Genomic DNA, 18,507 nt, shown 5'->3' with positions numbered 1-18,507 from the left:
TGTGTGAAAATCCTCTGTGTGACTCAACCATGGTTTTTCTTAATGTTATATTTTATAAGCTTGAACAAGTTCCTTGACCTTTCAGACCTAGAGACTTTATGCTTAGAACACAAGTGAGCAGTAACAGAGCGCTCAGGCCATGGCTGTGCCGCGCTGCCAGGATGGCCAAGTGCCCCTGTGCTTATCACACTGCACAAGTGACAGGGCCCACGCTTTCACAGCACCATGTAAGCACCCTGTGCTACTTTAAATCACTTCATGAATGTCACAGGAAGGGAAGACAAAGCATTCTACAAAAAATGTTCATTCAACAGAATCGAGCACTACACCCCTCCGCTTGCTCAGGCTCAGTGACCTGATCACACCTGGTTCCAGCAGATGCAGTGCCGGTGCCGACAGCAGTCATCTCTCCCTGGGCAGGAATAAAAAACACGGCCAGGAGCCACACAGGTGGGTGCTCACCCCCAGGCTCTGCCAGAGCTCCCAGCCGAACTGCCGTGGTGCTTCCTGAGAGGCACCTCCTTCAGGGGAAACAAAAGGAATAAAAAGGCCACCAGAGCAGCTCAGGATTTAAGTACAAAGTGCATCTACATCAGAGGAACCCAATCCTGAACACGGCCCCCTTTGCTGTTCCTTTTCTGTTCTCTCCTTGAGTTTCTGACATAATGCACCGCTCCCTCACAGATGTGTTGTGTGGATTCTTTAGTTAATGTGTAAAAGGCCTTTTTGCAGCTATTTAGTGCTAAGTGCTGTCATTATACAGGTGGGCAGAGCATTTGGAATTGGCACAAGAGAAAGATCTGTGCTGGAGATCAGACACAGTGCAGTAAGAGAAGCAGGCTGGGATAGGCTGAGCTCCCACATGCAGCAACGATCCCGAAGGGATACACAGGTACAGACCGGAGTCCTGCAAGGGAGAGGAGCTGAGCACTCTCTGCAAACTGCACAGCAGAAAGGTCACAGCACTCACCAGGGTTAGCCGTGGCTGTCAGTACTCACATGGACCAGAGCAGCCCACAGCAGAAGTTACCTGTGGGTGTCAGTGGGTACTTCTGCTGGAAGAAGGCTGGGCCAGGAGGAGACCCAAGGGTCACATGTCTGTGACCAGCAGTGCACCCTACTGCTTGCAGCTACACAAGCTCTCATGCTCTCTGCTAAACCCGCCACAGCCGTGATGGGGACTGGATGCACCCTGGCCAGGCGCTGAGCACACCTGCCTGCATGCAGACCCTGCTCGTCAGCACCAGGGACCTGGTGCCCAGCATCAGGCATCTGACGCTGGCTCTGGACACAGAGCCCCCTCCCTTGGGATGACACTGCCTCCCCCCCCCAAAGGGCACAAGGAGGATGTCCCTGTCCATGTTCCCACAGAGCTGGTGCCTCTGAGATCCCCAAGCCCAGAGATGGAGCTGGCCAAGCAAGTGCCTGAAGCAGTGGAGGAGAGCAGGTCTGATGGCTACTCAGACACACACTCCATGCAGCGTCTTATAGCCCTATTTTCAGAAGAAACCAAGCCAAAAGTTGCACTGTTGTGCAACACTGCACAGAAAGGAAAATAGCAGCCAGCAGCACTGGAAATGTGCAGGGACAAAAACTGCTGATGAAGTCCACAGGAGCTGGTAAGAACTCACTAATGTAAGTGCTTAATTATACTGCTGAATGTGCATTGCCGAGACAAGAGGTGGCCCAGGCTGAGGCCAGCTGACTGCTCCCAGATCACACGCTGGAAGAGGAAACAGAGAAAACAGAGTGCTGAGTTGTATACTGGAAAATGTATTATTAAATGACATGAACTTGCATTTGAAAGGAACTGCTGATTGTGAATAAATCCACCATATGGCTTTACAAAGCTGCGAGTGTGTTTATTTCCCAAATATAGCCAGATCAGCCTCTGACAGCCGGGTTTTCTTTTATAATCCATGTCAGAAAATTATTTAGAGTGTAGTATCAAACAGGGTTTGTTGGGTGACTGGTGTAACACAAGGAGTTCACAGTAAGAGCAGCATCTCATGTACAGCAATTACACCGGCACAGCTCCACCACAACATCAACATATGTAAGGGATTTTGGAGACCTTTTTGGTGACCTTGTTCTGTAAAGCTGCCTGCAGAGAAAACAGGGTTAAATCTCAAACTACTGGCTTTTTTAATGTTTTCATTGAGTCCCATGTGTGGCCCTGTGAGCCTTCATGTGGTCACCTGTGACATTCCTGGATGGGCTTGGTAGAGATGGCACCCAAGGGGCTGCAGGCTGTCACTGGGTATTTCCCACCTCATCTACAGAGCCAGTACAGCAGCTGAACACATCTCTGGGTCTGATCAGAGACACTGAACTGCGCCTGTGGATGTGTCAAAGGCAGTCCATGATGGTGGGGAAAATGGGCACCCTTGCCCCTGGCCTGGGCAGGAGAACGGTTTCAGCAATTCCACTGATACACAAAGCTGCCCGTCGCAGGGACAACAGAGACAATTTCCCTGGTTTTTCTTATTGGTAGGTCATCCTGACCACACCACACTCACCATCCTGCCCTCCCCAAAAGCACTTAAAATAACTCCATTTAAAGGCAGCCGTAGCCCGAGATCTGCTCTGAAGCTCAGCCCCCGTCAGCTGCTCTTCCTTCTCGCTCTGAAGCATTTCCCTGCAACCTCCATCAGGTCCCTTCCGAGTGGGAGGGATAACAGAAGGCACCTTTGTGCTGATTTAAGCACTAACTAAATATAGACAGTAGGGGAACGCTGGGAAGCTACAGCTGAACCCATCTGTAGTGAGGAAAATACAGTCACAGAATGGAAATATCTCCAGAGATATCTTGGAAATGTGCTTATAATTCGGCTTATGCTTTTGTTGGAGCCGTTCGACATGGAAAATTGCAGGAAATCTGAGGTCCAGGCAGCCTGTAGAGGCCGATGGTCACACAGGAATGGGATCAGCACGGGAGAGGTGTGGGGAGCAGCATCCCGGCACAAACTGGGGGAGAAGAAAAATAATTTTCAAAATCCTCCAATGCCAGGACGGAACATTCACAACTGAAAGTATTTTTGATTAAAAAAAATCCCTCAGCGACATTTTCTGTCATTAAAGACGAGCGCTCGTCCCGCGGGTCAGCGCCGGTCGAGGCGGGCCGCGGCGGGGCCACGCCGAGCATCCCCCGGAGAGATGTCCGATCCGGAGGGAGTGCGGGCCCCGCGGGGAGAGGCGAAAGCACAGAGCCGGCATCCGGCGTGCGCCGGGACGCGCCGGGGGCCCGCCCGTGGGCCCGCCCGTGGGCCCGCCCGTGGGACCGCCCGTGGGACCCCGCAGGCCCGGGGCGCTCCCGGCACCGGGACCCGCAGCGGCACCGACACCGCCCCCGCGCGGCAGCCGGCGGGAGCGCACCCGGGGCGGGGCCAGGGGCGCGGCCAGAAGCGGGTTGTTCCAGGGGTATCTTTGAGCAGAACTTTGAATCCCTGCCCTGTCCCGCAGTGGCATCTCCCCGCAGGTGGAGTTCGCCTCCTCTCGTTTGTTTCTTTAAGATAAAACCTGCAGCTTCGAAGCCTGGAGACAAAGCTTCAGCACAGACCACACACAATGCCGTCATAACAAGGAGTTATTTAAGCAAACCACAAGCATCTCTCATGACCCACTCCTGGCAGAGCGAATCGAGAGCCACCATTTCAACTGCATTTAATCAAAACTTTCAAGGCTCCAAACTCATCAGAATCACCTCCTGCTCTATATTCAGCTCCACTCTCTATAATGAACTCTGTGGTCAGGAATTTTCCCTTTCTTGGCCAACCAGCATGAAGAGTATTGCTCAAGAGCAAAACCTAAAAGGACAGACTGGTTCCAGCTTACCACACCTGTAATGTATTGTCCCATGAACCAGCCCGCAGAGCACTCTGATTCCAGCTGATCACCCCCAAAGTCTGATCAAAACCAGCCCCATGTTCTCCACACAAGTCCTGTGGCCTTGCCCACTGCCCACCCCGAGGGAACACCCCAACAATGCCCTCGGCAATGCTTACTCTCTCACTCAGAAGGGTCACACGGGAACATGAACATTAATTTGTTTAAAACAGCAGCTCAGAGTCACGCCCATGACTCAAACCAAATTCAACCCCACTCTCTACCCAACAGCTTTGAGAGAACACAAATGAGGTCCTGAGCCTGGGAAATAGGTGCAAAAAGCACAGACTTTTGACATAATTAAAGCTGATCTCCATGTCAGGCCGTGTCTGAGCCTAGGAGCTACAAGGATTTTTACTTTTTCCTCCTTTAAAAACCACCTATTTCAGCAGAGTTCTATCACTTCTGGCTGTAAACTTTCAACAGTGCAAGGTCATGTGAGGGATCACGGCCTCAATATAAAAATTTTTATACTATCAGAGCTCACTTACAGACACAAAGCACTTTTATGTGGCATTAAGAGGTTTAGAAATGCCACTCATAAGAATTTAAAAATTCCACCATGAACTGATGTGAACACAGTGTGAGCCTAGACCTCTGTTCCTGTTTATCTGGCTTTCGCACATGAGCTCCCAGCTCGTAGCCCAGTGTTCACATGGGGATGGGGCCTGCTCGTGCAAGGAGCAGCAGCAGACACAAAAATGTTATTTTTTGTAAAAGGCCTTGATACGGGCAGAGTAAGAATAAGTACAAGGGAAATGCAATCAGTTCAGCCTTTAATGAAAGGTATTTCCAGCTCCTGAGTCACCACAAGAAAAATACAGGTGCACTGATCATCCCCAATGGAGAAAACGGAGCCACCTGCACCGCTGCCGAGCCTGAATACCAGTACCAGAGCCTGAGCTGTGGGTTGGGCATCCTGCCATGGTCTGAGCGGCACCTCTGACATGGGAGCTCCCCACCATGTCCTGCCAGGACACAGTTCATCACATCTCAAATTAAAGCAGCCCAACAATTCACCTGCATCTCTCCTGTCCGCTGCTGCAGCACATCACCTGCCTCACACCAGGCACTGCTACAGGAACAGGGCCGTGCTCTGGGATTCCACTCCCTCAGGCAAAGAGGAATAAAAGAGAAGAAATGGTTATCACAGAAACAAGGACTTAAGCTCACTGGGAGAAGAAATAATTTCCACACTGCTTCAGTTTGACTCTACGCCTTGTATTTTGGATAGGGAATTAGTCCTTTTCCCCCTAGCCACAATCCAGTTCTTTGTAGCCACACAGAATTAACCTCATTTACTATTAGGAAATGAACCAACCAGGCAGCTGGACTCTTGCACACGGTTTATGTCCTGATAAATAAGACCTGAAATTAGAGCCAGTCTGATGTTCTTCACTCAAAAGCAAGGACTGATGTGGCATTCAGAATGAGAAACTGCAAAACAGCTAAATCAGGAGATGCAGTCATTGTAGAAAGCTCAATCTTAACTCAGTGTTCTCCTCCATCAGCCTTACACTAATGGCCTCTATTCATGTAATTATAGACTATTAATTACACCAAACCATATTTGCATACTTTTGCAATCGTACTGTACCTCAAATTCACACACCATCCTGTAAAATTAGGACTGCTGTAAACTTAATTTCTGTGGGTTTCCCTCCAGAGTCATAAGGACTTCGATGAAGCTCCCAGCTGCTGGTGCCTGATTAACTCCGGTCAGAACCATTGGAATGACTCACCAGGAAAATAAACCCACTTATGGTCAACACAGCAGGAACAAAACTTACAAGCTGGTGGTAAGTGTAATAATCATCATAAAAACAAAGGTAAAGTCTCCAAACCAGAAAATGGACTAATTTAGGTTCACTCCAGGTGAACGATTTTGTGTTAGAGCTCTCCTGCATGTGGACTGAGGTGTGCTCTGTGACATGACTGAGCGCAGCAGAGGAGCCTGTCAGCCACCAGCCAGCTGGTCCCTTCACCACCCCATCCCACTTACAAGCTGGCGTCAGGGACCAGGAGCTTTGAGGCACATTTTAAACAGTTCCCTAGCAGACCTTCCTTCATGTTGTTAATTGGCCTCTTCTGCTGATCCCACTGAAACCTAACCACACTTTCTGTGGTTACCCATGGAGGAATCTGCTGTCTGGAGCATATGAGGAAATAATTATTACTTTTTACATGCATCACTCCAAAGTATTTCAAAGGCCAAAAGCTTAGCCTAGAGGTGCCCCTAGGTAAAGAGCTTAGTTTTAAGGTGCCTCTGGCTGAGCTTTCATCTTAAAGGCCCCTACAAAGCTAACCCTCAAGTTTAAGGGCACCTTTGAGCTAAGCTTTAGTATCAGCTCTAATATAAGTGACTGAACATCCTGGCCTTCATGTCACCTCCACTGGAACCTCCTAAAATGCTGGTTCAGAGCCTGGACACAAACTGAGAGATGTGGAAAACCAGAAAATCGTAAAAGGCTTCAGAGAAAACAAACAGAGAGATACCAATGGGCTACTGAAACACAGGCATTGCTCCACTCTTTGGAGCATTTGTGAGCCAGGGTACTATTATACAAATATTCTGGAAATTATCATAACTTCCAAACAGGAAAACACACAGAGCTACCCAAAGGATGACAGAGGAGTTGCTGTGACTTACCAAGCAGCAGGGATCAGAATTCATCTGTGCCACTCTCTTGTCATTCAGTGTGTAATTTGGAAGCTCATGTAATTTCTGAAGATGAAATATAAATTCTCCTTCTGTTTCAACTGCTGCAGGACAGACCTGGACTGCTGGCGGGAGGAGAGCTCCCTAGGGCCAGCCAAGCTCCCTCTGCCAGGCGAGCTCGCCACGGGCTCACGGCTGGGCGGCAGCAGCGGGCACTACGCCGGCACCAAGCCGACAGCCACCATTCGTCCTAGCGCTCCTCGGGATAACTCCGGAGGCTGTGCCCTCTCTCGGGGGATGCTGGAGGTCGAGGACAAGGACTTTGTGTCCCCAGCGGCAGGGCGGAGCGAGGCTGCACCACGGGCCAGTGCTCACTCACCCGCGCTGCGTACAGTCCCTGCCCTGTGTCCCGGCAGCTGCAGCCCAGGCAGAGCCTCGGCGCGATGCCAGCCGTTCTTCAGAGGCCTTGAAAGAAACATTCTTTGACAAATACATAATACTTACCCCACTGGGTTTTTAAAGCTATTTATTAAACTGGTTTTTCAGGCAGGAGGCAGCTCTTACCTTCTCTTCTTAGTTTTGCTAATGAGTTAGGGTGGAACAGGGTCTTTTAAACTCTCCAGACCTCAGTTTTACCCCAAGTTTATTATATGCATCTAATCATGGGTCTAAGAAAGGGTGCTGTTCAAGTTTCATTTTTTCTATATTGTTTGCTATGAAGAAGAATGCAAAGCACACCTGTGTGACATTTTTTCTTTAACTCTTTTTTTTTTTTTCACCTCATTCCTGTCATATGACCTCCCTTAAAAGAGCACAGAGGTGTGCTTCTCCACTGAGTTACTTGTTCAATAATCCAGAAGTGACTTGTTCAGGATATCTTAAGGGACTGTGCCTTTGGACAAAGTCAACATGAAAACAAGAGAAATCTTCAGAAAAATTCTCAAAGAAAGAACTTCAGAGTCAGTTATCTAATTGGATCATTTTATCTGCTTAGAACTTCAGAGAAACTTTAAAACAAAAAAGTCTATACTGTCTGCTTGGATTGAACTACAGCAGCCTGAGTAGCTGTAGTAACTTAGCCTAGAGTGTCATCACCTGCTGCCAAGTGCTCCTTGCTTGCCCCTTCCACTCCACATCCTCAGCAACCAAACATCCCTCCAGCATTTGCCTGGATTTTCCTCTTGGATCAGGTTGGTAATTCAGCCATATACACAGACTGATGGGTCTGCAGAAAACTGGGTGACAGGGTAGTGGTTTTCCTCATTAACTGATTTTGTTTAGAGCAAATGAGGAAAACCGCTGTGGTTCCACACGGGGAGCAGCAGTACTGGGAATGTAAATCCCACGGAGCTGTTTGGTGCCTGCGGATGACCCGTAGACCTGTCCGACAGCTCCCACACCGCGTCACACGGGGATGAATCCGCAAGAATGGGCTCTCCGCTGCGAGAGTCCCACGGAAGTCTCGGCAAACATAGTCCTACTGCTTTGCATTCCTACCCTGGAAATGTGAAGTTGAAACACTGCTGAGAACACTTCCTTTTCCCCAAATTGCTGCAGAGCTGTTTCGCCAAACATGCTCTGCTAACGGCAGGAGAGAGGTCGGGTGACCGGAGGCGGGCAGAGCACAGCAGGATTATTCCATTTCCTCGGGAATATCCGGATGCATTTAAGGCCACATCTACAAACTACACACACCTGGAGCCGTGCAGCACTATCACCGCAGCTCCCACGCGGACCCGCGGCTCGGCGTTTACCGGCGGCCCCGCCAGTGCAAGGGAGGCACCGGCCGCGTCCGCCGGTCCCCCGCCCGCGGCCCCGCGCCCCCCGCGTCCCGCGTACCTTCCGCGTGGCAGCTGGCGGAGCGAAGTGCGCCGTGCGGCCGGAAGAGGTACGGGAGGTACCGCGAGAAGCATTTCATCTTCCGCGCCGGACCGAGCTAAGACACCGAGCAGTACCGGGGGGAGAGCGGCACCCCCGGCCCGCGCGGAGCGGCGGGGAGGGCCGGTCCCCGCGCTGCCGGCGGAGCGGAGCGGAGCGCCCCGGCTCGCCCGGCCCCGCCGCCGCCGCATCGGTTGCGGCGCGGCCGGGAGCGCTGACTAAGCCCGTCCCGCCCGCGAACACACCCCCGGCGCCCCGCGCCCGGCCCCGCAGGGAGCCGCAGAGCCCGGGGCCCGGGCCGCCCCAGCCCGCCCCGCTCCGCCGCAGTCCCCCCCGGTACCGCCGGGAGCCGCCGGCGGGGCCGCGCAGGGCGCATCGCACCGGGAGCGCGTCCCGGGGCCAGCAGGGCCGGAGAGACGGACGCGTGTCCCGAAACTGCCGCACGCCCGGAGCCGAGCGAGCCAGCCCCGCACCGCACCAGCCTCGAGGAGATGTCACCTCTTACGTTCGCGCTAATCAGTTTTCTACAGTAGATTGCTAATAATCAATATATCAGAATAAGGCAAGATCTCTAAAATTTGTTTCCTTTTGGCAGTACTGAAATGTAGTTCAAAGCACTGTGATATGACAATGGCACTCAGCAACATCATGTACTTCACATTTAACACTGAAATCAGTGTTTGAGCAGCTGAAAGATATCCCAGGCCTCCCATCTATGCACAAGGGAGCTCATTCATCCACACAGTTGCTTTAGTTAAAGGATCCATTACACCCCTGGTTTTATCGGGACAAGTACCATGGACTGTGACACCATTCTCCAAGTTAAATGAAGCAACAACTAAGGTTTATGTAGGTCTGTTTGTGCGGCTTGTGTGTGGATAAGAGCACACAATTATCACAAAATTAATGTAGAATTGTTGTTGGCAACATTTGAAGTATCATTTGAAAGCCAGAATGACAGTCCATTCTGCTGAAGGAGGTAGGCTCTACCACATTCAAAGATGCAGAGCATTGTAATAATAGTAACATCTCTTTTTACCTGACCATAGAGGACTGCATGCTTCCTAATCACTAAAGAAACCACATTGCGCAAGTTCAGGATGCCTGGATGTTACCAAAAGTTCTGAAGGTCAAAAATGTGTCATAAAGACTAGCATAATAGTAACAAGTTGTGGATAAACTTCTGATGAAGGTGAGGCATCTGTAATATTCTGTTTATGACTTAATTCATGTGTATGTACATACATTAGTACCTCTGCACAAGAACCAAAGCTCATCCCACATGTAACACTCTGAGCTTCCTCCTCAGTCATGGTCACGCTGTTTGTGACTGTTCAGATTGAATGCACCAATGGTATCACCTTTTCATTACTAGTTTTACTTAATACAGCTTTTAAGTATTATCCATCAGCCTTTACTGTTCTGTGAGCCCAGATTACCCCAAGAAAAAATCACAGGAGTCCTTTCCTACCATCATGCCTCTGGATTCATCCACTAACTCTCTCCAATGGTTAAAAACGAAACAAAACAAAACAAAAAAAACCCTTATAGCCCTCAGATGATAAATGGTTACATTAAGAAAAGGAAAGAGAGCAAGAGAGGCAACCTAACATTTCACTAATTCTAAACTAGCAAACAAGTACTCCTGACCAGTTACAATGATCTGCATATTCTACAGTTAAAGCTCAAAACACTGGTAAATAATTTGGAAAAACAAAACCAAAAATCAACAAAAAACCTCAGTAAAAAAATATTTTGACTTTAATTGCTATGGTGGTGTTTTCCTCTAGAGATTTAATAAATTGTTAGATATGCTTCTCAGTGTTGTGCCCCACTGTACTCTCTAGAGATTACAGACTGAAACCCTCTTCTGCAAAAGCAGCATAACAAAACTGTCGCTGAAGCAGGACAGGTGACAGTGCTCCAGGCATTCCCAGAGCTGCATTCCCACCAGGAGAAGTCAGAGCTCTGCTGTCAGAGGCCTGGGCCGACTCAGTCCTCTTAGTCTCATAAGACAGTGCTTTTAAAGAAGTCATCACACTTTGTGGACCACAACAAAATAGAATATCTAATAGTCCATCTCAGTTCCAGAATTGCTTCCAGTAAGAATTATAGTTGGAGAAGCTGTCTCATAATTCCCTGAAAAACTCTGTAAATAACAGCTGAAAACCAGAAGAAAATCTATTTCAAAGGCTATTAATATGATTAAGCTATAATACCTTCAAATGAATTCTTGCATCAGTAGCTAATTTAAGAGGCCCATCTCTTTCAGATGCACAAGTACATAACAAGGGCAGAAACCAAGGAGCATAGCTTAGCTCTGTACCAGCAGCTCCCAACAGCACGCAAATGACCTTCCTGCACACCAGCTAGGCAAGATGTATGTGAGAAGTTATTTTTGGTCACAGCAACAAAAGGAAAAATAAACGTACCTTCTGTCACCCCAGTATCTATAGTTCCTTTTACTTGACTGAAGCACCACAGCACATCCTGCATGAGGCTTCCAAATCCTGCCAGGAAAACACATTCAGAAAGAAGATAGAGTCACATAGGTACATAGCTTGTCCTTTTTTAAATGACCATACACGTACACACATGCACATGCAACGTGAAATCTCTGCATGAAGATAAATATCTGCTCACCTGGTGTCATACTTCCATGCAAAGTGCAAAGCTAACACTGCAAAGCTGAGAGCATCGTGCCTGCGTTATGAATCACCCGTCTGTTCTCTCTGTGCCATGGCAGGGCTGTTGGGAAGTGGAGCCGTCGGAGTCAGGCCCCTCCACATCACTGGCAGCAGCACAGCAGTCAGGAGGCCCTATAGTCATGGTCTTTGTCACAGCCTCTCTCCATCAGAATACTAATGCTCCCAGTCATTTCCAGCACTGTTAGAGAGGGAGTGAAACAGGAAAAAGAACTACTGCCACAAAAAAATTTTTTTCCCATTTGTGGTCAGTGTAGTTGTGAACTGCTTGGCAATGAACCCAAGCAGCATGGAGCTGCTTTACAATACATTATAACACTTTCATCAAAATCTGCCTGCAATCACAAGTGCCTTATAGCTGCTTTAAAAGATTACTACAGACATTTCTATTGCAAGGGATATTATTAAGCTGTAGTGCTTTCAACTGTGTTTGATGCTGCAGCAATACTCTGTGTTAAGACTCTGAGAGAAATTAGGATTTCATCTACCACTGCTCCTTGTTTTCTTGACAGGTCAGCAAAATTTCCCTTTCTGTAACACAGTTTTCACTGTTCCACAAAAAATCCACTGCCTCAAAGGACAACTTGCTTCCTTTCATCCTAGCACATGTTTTATCTCAAAGCATTTCCAGGCATGAAGAAAGCAGGAAAATGGAGCCATGAGGAACAGTAAATGTTGTCTCACCTGTTTTATGCACAGGTGAAATGGGTAACAGAAAATGTGGGTATTTCAAAGTCGACAGGTGTGATATTGAGGTCAGTCTGAGATCATGCCATGGAGACTCAGACTTGTTACTTCTCTACAAAAGAAAAGGAAAACATGGTATTGGGAGATAACGTCTAGTAAGGGATATGAGCAAGCTATATGGACTATGCTGTAGCCTAACTGAATGTGAGATTTCTGTCAGATTTTATGTTTTTGTACATTAATACAGGTATATATTAAAAGTAATGTAATCATCTGGAATACATAATAGGTACAAAGGCAAGAGTGATTTTTATTTTATTGGATTATTCAAGCCAAATATAAGGGGAAGATGGAGCTTTAAGGATACGAAAGGGGGAGGGTCAGGATTAAATGCTGCATCCAGGCAATGGGGAGATGGCCATTTTCCAGAGGCTCTGTGGTGCTTCTTGCTGCTTGGGCAGAAACTTTGATAAGAGTGACAGTAAGTCTAACATCTGGGCGGTTTGCAGGGTTCTGTCTCAGATCTTCACTGTCATAAACATTGCTGTTCAATATATTTTTTGCCCACCAGTCTCTGACAGGATTTGTTCCTGTCCTCACCACTGTGGTTCTCACACTGACACCAGGGGTGGTTTATTCCTGATTTGCACTGGAATTGCTGACAGTAGCAGACAGGGTTTCTTAGCCCTTGGTACCCCCAGACTGTTACAGACACCAGGCTGGGAAAAAGCCTGTAGTAACGGAGCCCCCCTTTCATATGTTGGAGATTAGGTGATTTAAAGAAAGTTGTGGTTTTCAAGGTTTATTGCTAACTTAATTTCTGAAATTTCTCTCTGGACTGTGTAGACCTCACCTGTAATTTTTGGAGTTCTTTCTCTTAGCACACCAGTTCTTGCTTTCAGGATGGAAGTTCACTAATGAAGTGCATGTCTTATGATATTGATGTATAGGAAAATCTTGCCTGCAAGCTTGGTCTCTCTTGCCAGCATGCAAATTAAAAGCCTTTTCAGTGTAAGAATTTGAAGAACTCTTTTAAAAATCAAATATGCCTGGGGAAAGGCTGCACATGGATATTGATTAGTTTTATCTGTACTGCATCCAGCCCTGGGACTGAACAAGTCCAAATGCTGTGGGAGAGCATCTGTTTGAGGTGCACACGACAGGCCTGGAATGCTGATGGAAGTAGATGATGTACACAGGGGTCCTGTCCCAGTGGGAGAGATTATGGTACATACTAGTGAAAAGGAGTGGGAGGAATACTTTTACATCCCAGCCACCTACTGACACCTTGTTTGACCACGAATCAGTGTTAACTAATGAGCTCCCCTTCACTGCAATGAAAACAGACACACAGAGAAGTTGTTAGTCACTGTTAACAACCCAGCTTGCTGGAGGAGAGCTGTCACACACTCACTGTTGATTTGTGTGCACAAAGCTATGCATAAAGCATTTGTTTCAGTAGAAACTTACTTAAAACTTTACTTAACTTCATTTCCATATTATGATTTTCCCCCTAGTTGTTTTTTGCAATATGGAAAGGGTTTTAAAAAATTAAAACAATGACTGTTAGGTGGTTTTCATTGTGCCAAAAGAAGGAAAACACGTAAGTGAAGTGAGGTGGATTTTCTTTTATCTATTTATGTTGGAAAAGAGACTCTCCTTATTCCAGGTGTAAGTAGAGCTGGAGGAAGGGAATGTGTGAAGCATAATTCAGTGTGAAAGGAAGGCTGCAGTGAAGGGAAACCCCTGGGTACAGGAGGGAATGGGGACAGCCTCCTTTGACCGTATGTGACAGAGACTGGGACAAGGACTCTGCATTGCCAGTGGATTCACTTACCAGGAGCAGTATTGGAGAAGGAATATGAAGCTGCAGTTAATGCCACCATTAATATATAAAAGCTTTTATCCAGTAGTCTCTCTGTAGAGAATGTCTTCCCTCTGGAAGCACTTTAGATTCCAAAGTCCTGTTCTGCCTTAAATTCTAGTGACCCCTAGCTGAGGAATCCAAGTGCTTCACATCCTGCAGCCAGGAAAAGTCATTCCTCAGTGTGTTCTCTGAACTGGAGCGCAGACTCTACAGAAATCTTGCTGGGATTGGTGTGTTTAAAAATGCAGGCTCCGGGACACTGTGGTTTGCATTATGAAAAGGATGTCCAAGGTATTTTCAGAAGCAGACACCTCACAGCATATATCAGACTGAGTGCAGGTGCCATTGTCTTTGCTGTGTCAAGGGCTGGGGAAACTGTGAACGGGATAAGGCACCAGGGACAGATTTGCCCATCCAGAAAAAACTTGATCCCTGACCACGGGAGAGCCCATGCTACAGGAGGGGAGCCCTGGGTGGTCCAAACCTCTGCACAGGCTGCAGTGAGTTTTAACCTTGATTAAATATGTATATCAATACCTACACTTTGGGACTGGCAAAGCATTCAAGACCATTCTAATCCACAGTAGGAGCTGTGGGCAGTTTGTGAAGGTGAGCCCACTTTAATCACAGGAGATGCCAGCAATGGGTATTGAAATCTAACACATTGCAAGCATACCGTAATGTTAACAGTTCACTAGAAGATTACAGCTGAGTTAGGGCTGCTCAGTATAATTTCACTTCTTTTAAGACTTAAGGTTCCAGAAAATACATAGAATAAGTATAGCAAAACTTCTTGGTTTTTGTAAGCCATTGACAAAAATTAGCTTGATACTTGAACCAAAAGTATAGTTAGCTGAATAGTTAAAATTGTAAAAGTGAATAAAACTTTTTAAAATTATTTTTTAATTCAGTGGCAGCCATTAGGGTCTTTACCCCCTCTGACCTTTGCACACCCCAGGGGTTTGCCTGGCATGGCCAGGCCTGGGGAGAGGTGGGGTTCGTGTGCTGGCAGAGTGTGTGGGTTGGTGGCAGGAGCCTCTTGGAAGAAAGGGATCAGCCGTGCCTCCTCTCCATTAGAAGGCACCAGAGATCCACCATGGCTCTCCCATTTCTCGAGCCAGGAAAGCTGGAGGTGGCTGTTGTGCATGATAGGTGACTTAGAGAGCCCACTTCAGTTCCCTGAGTTTCTTCTTCTAGTACGAGTGAAAAAATTCCCCCACTTGGGACATGCCTCCTGTTTCTGAGCTGACACTCACAAGTACAGTTTTCTTGAGAAAACTGGGGGAAATGTTCTACTGATTTTTTTTTCTAAGTGTGCCCTCTTTCTATTGCAGACCAAAGCCCCAGCTCTAGGACACGAGGGTCTCTGTTTCCCATGGAAGATTAATCCCTCTGCTGCACCAAGCAGAGCAGTCTTCTCCCATTGCCCTGTGGGGAACAGAGTTGGCTGTTTCACAGGAGATGTTGCAGAAGAGCCTTCTGTCCTCTCATTTGCTGTTTCTTTGGCTTACTCAGCAATTAGGCTTTAATATTTTATTTCTGCCAACATACAGAGATCCTGAAACTCTCCAGATGACCCAAGGACCAACTCTGGACTACTACTTTTGTAACGTTTCCACTACTGAGTCCACTAATTTTATTGGATTTGTCCTGGATTCTAGCTTCTGTTGGAAATAAAATCTGAAGAATAATGTTTAGAAAAGAATTCTAATTACTTAAGGTAACAATTTTCAAACTTCATTTAAATCACTCATGTGAAAGGTCAAATAGAAAGGATTCTCAATCGAGCAAATTTTAGTCTATTCAGGAAAAGCTGCTTTGGACATGCAGAAGACCACAGGTGGGTCCTCTGAAAGGTAAAGTTTGACCTTGGGCTGGGAAGGAAGTCTTGGGCATCCCCTGATGCTGGAGCTGTAGATAAATCACTAACCATTCCCTGCAGCATAACACCTCATCCTACCCACCACAGATGGTTTAGTTTAAACCACTTTGTTACTTGACTTCTGCGTGGTAACTGCTGGATCCCCATCCTTGCTGTAGGGCTGTGCAGGTCATCTCCCAGGACAGGAGCTGGTGTCCTGACATAGAGCTCACCTGGCCCGGGAGCCCTTGTATGTGTCCTCACCTCAGAGCTGGGTGTTGAGGACAGCTGTTCCCTGGTCCAGGCCAGCTCTGCAGGAATCTAGCCTCTTTCTCCCTCTGCAGCCCACGGGTCTATATTTCAGACAATGTGAATTGGTTTAGATAGTTTTAGGGGAGCCCCAGCTGTGTTTCGGCTTATTGGTTCTTCTCCAAGTAATACATGAATACGGCTAAAATTGGGTAATTGCTCTAAATTCTGTCCTCCCTGGGGCAAAGATTGCTCTCCCTTAGAGCCCTGGGAGTCTGAGCCTGCTCCTAGCGCTCAGGAATGAGAGGGGGAAAGCCAGTGTCCGAAAAGTATGGACAATGGGGTGGGCAGAGAGGTGTCTCTCTTCCTATGGGATCCTTACGGTGGGAATGCGAACAGGAAGGGGAGGCAGCGTGACCCCGGCACTCGGCCTTACCCAGATCAGAGTGACCGAGGCTAGGCTCCGACGGGATCCCCTATGTGACCTGTCCTCCGAGGCGGGGGTGTATGCACCCGGGCACGGAAAGCAGAGCCTGTATCACCCTTCCAAAAACAGCAGAAGTCACGGCACGACGCTTGTAGAAGAGAAAGGATAACCCCGCAGCGAGGGGCGGCAGAGGGGTTCGGGCGGTGGGGTCACCAGAGGGACTGCCGTTCCTCGCCGCAGGGCGGGGACAGGGACACCTTCCTGACGGCGCGGCGGCCCCGGGGGGCGGCGGCGTGTCCGTGGCGCGGCCCCACGCGAGTGTCGCTCGCGGTGCCGCAGGCTCCTCCCGCCGCCACCGAGCCCGGCCGGGACCCCGCGGGCGGGGCTGCTCCGGTTCCTCGGCTCCTCTCCTCCCGCAGGCTGCTGCCGCCCGCGCCGGCGGCTGCTCGGTCCCGCCGCGGCCCCTGCGCTCCGCTCCCCCCAGGTAGGCACCTCCCCGGACCGGGGTCTGATCCGCTGTCCCCGTGGCGGGGCTGGGCGGGGGGACGAGGTCGCTCACTGCTGGCGGCGGCTCGGGACGTGCGGGGTTCCCCGGCAGCGCATTTGGGCTGGGGGCCGTGCTGCCGGGGGCCTGGCTGCGGCGAGGAGAACCGCAGAAGACACCGATAGCTCCGTAGGAGACGCCCAGTGCACTGATGGTGAAATTCAGGGCACCTGCTCTCGTCCTTCCCCAACGCTGTTGTGGCTGCGGGGGAGTTCAGGGTCATCGTTAGTTCCTCTGGGACCAAAGCTCAGGGTAATGTCCCTCCGGGCTGTGTCAACGCCCAGTCCCGGCTCCTTGGCGGAGCCACAGCTTCCCTCCGAGCAGTGTTCGGGTAGTGCAGAGGTGGTGAGAGAAATGGTCTGTGAACCCTTGGAGGTAGCCGTCCCCATGCAGGGTTTCGGCAGTCCCCATCAGGGATGACTCCAACGGTGCGGCTGCTGCCCATCCTTCGGGTGGACCTCCAGCCCCTCCCTCAGTCCCCCTGCGCTCCCGTTCCCCTCAGAGCACATCCTGCTCGCGCTGCGAGTGCAAACCACGCAGGTGGCTGGATTCCTGTGTTTTGCTTTGGGTTTACATTCATCTGTCGGGACTAAGGCGTGCTCAGCCATGTGCAGGTGTGCTGCGGGCTCCGGGGCTGGGAGCCGGAGGCTGCCTTCACGCCTGTAAAATTCCCGCTGTGACTGATGAGGAGCACTGCGGAGTGGAGCTGCTGCCACGCTGCTGATGGAACCAGGGTCTGACTGAGCATGATGTTAGCGTGGAAGCCTTAGTAGGCTTGGCCCGAGGAAAAGTAATGATTTTAATAATTTTGTGACTTTGCAGCGGGAAACAGTGAAAGATTTATCATTACCATACCCCAGCTACACTTTGTAAAGGTGCAAAACCTTGTAATTATTACTCAGGCTAGCTTAACTTCAAGGAATATCTGCACTCCTTCCTCAGAGCTTGTATGTACTGACGTATTTTCAAAAACGAATTCGGCTCCAAACTGCTGTGCAAGAAAGTTTCCTTGGGAACCTGTGATATGAATACCTGATTTATGGCTGTTGTGTCTGAAAGTCTATTTTTCCTCTGAAGAGTAAGTTTTGGAGCTCAAAAAGAGGTACCGCTGTGGCTTTGAGACTAAAGGCTCGATCTGTTCTCTTCAGAAGCACTGATGGGAATCATAAACATTTGCTGCTTCATTTGTTTTATTGCTGGATCTTGTTTCAGTTCTGAGGTGGGAAATTCAGATTTTATTTTGGTTAGCTGGAGAGAAGGAGCTGGGTGTGCTGGTGGGGTAACTCATAGTATCCCATGATAGACCCAGTTCCCAGTAATTCTCTTTTTTCCAGCATCTTTCTTATGATTCCTCCCTTTTCTGCTTCAGTAACATAATTTAGTTAATTTAAAGTGAAGTTAGTTAGTAGGTGTTTCCGGAGTGTAGATCTGAGAAAATGTTCAGTGAACATACAGATGCCCTGGAGAATGCTCTGGGCTGGACCCAGTCCAGATCTTGCTGCACTGTTACTCCCTCATTTTGTTCTTTTAGGGCTTTGTACCTCCAACAAGGAATAAACTTGTCTGTCACAGGGATGTCAGTATCAAAAGCAAGCACATAAAGGTGCATTGCATGTGAATGCTTTAAAAACATAGCGGCTGCTGTATCCTACAGAGAGTGTTCAGGCTCTCTCAAGTGTCACTAAATTCTACAGAGTTCTACGCTTCAGCATTCCTATATATGTCAGGGGAGATTGGAAAATTCC

The 18,507-nt window shown here is 48.7% G+C and overlaps 1 protein-coding gene across 1 annotated transcript in view; it reads right to left on the bottom strand.

The window, feature by feature from the left end:
* PPP2R2B (protein phosphatase 2 regulatory subunit Bbeta) overlaps positions 1-8,462 on the bottom strand; it is a gene marked incomplete at both ends in the record, with an annotated part of 63,257 nt that extends 54,795 nt beyond the window's left edge. The window contains one exon of the mRNA XM_082291222.1: positions 8,384-8,462. Within this exon, the coding sequence (XP_082147348.1) occupies positions 8,384-8,462 (79 nt within the window). The remainder of the gene's footprint in view (positions 1-8,383) is intronic.
* Positions 8,463-18,507: the final 10,045 nt, after the last annotated feature.

Source organism: Coloeus monedula (assembly GCF_965178545.1).
Source record: "Coloeus monedula genome assembly, chromosome: 15".
In the NCBI taxonomy this organism is placed as follows: domain Eukaryota; kingdom Metazoa; phylum Chordata; class Aves; order Passeriformes; family Corvidae; genus Coloeus; species Coloeus monedula.
Note: the sequence above shows the minus strand (reverse complement) of the source record. Positions and strands in the feature narration are given on the sequence as shown.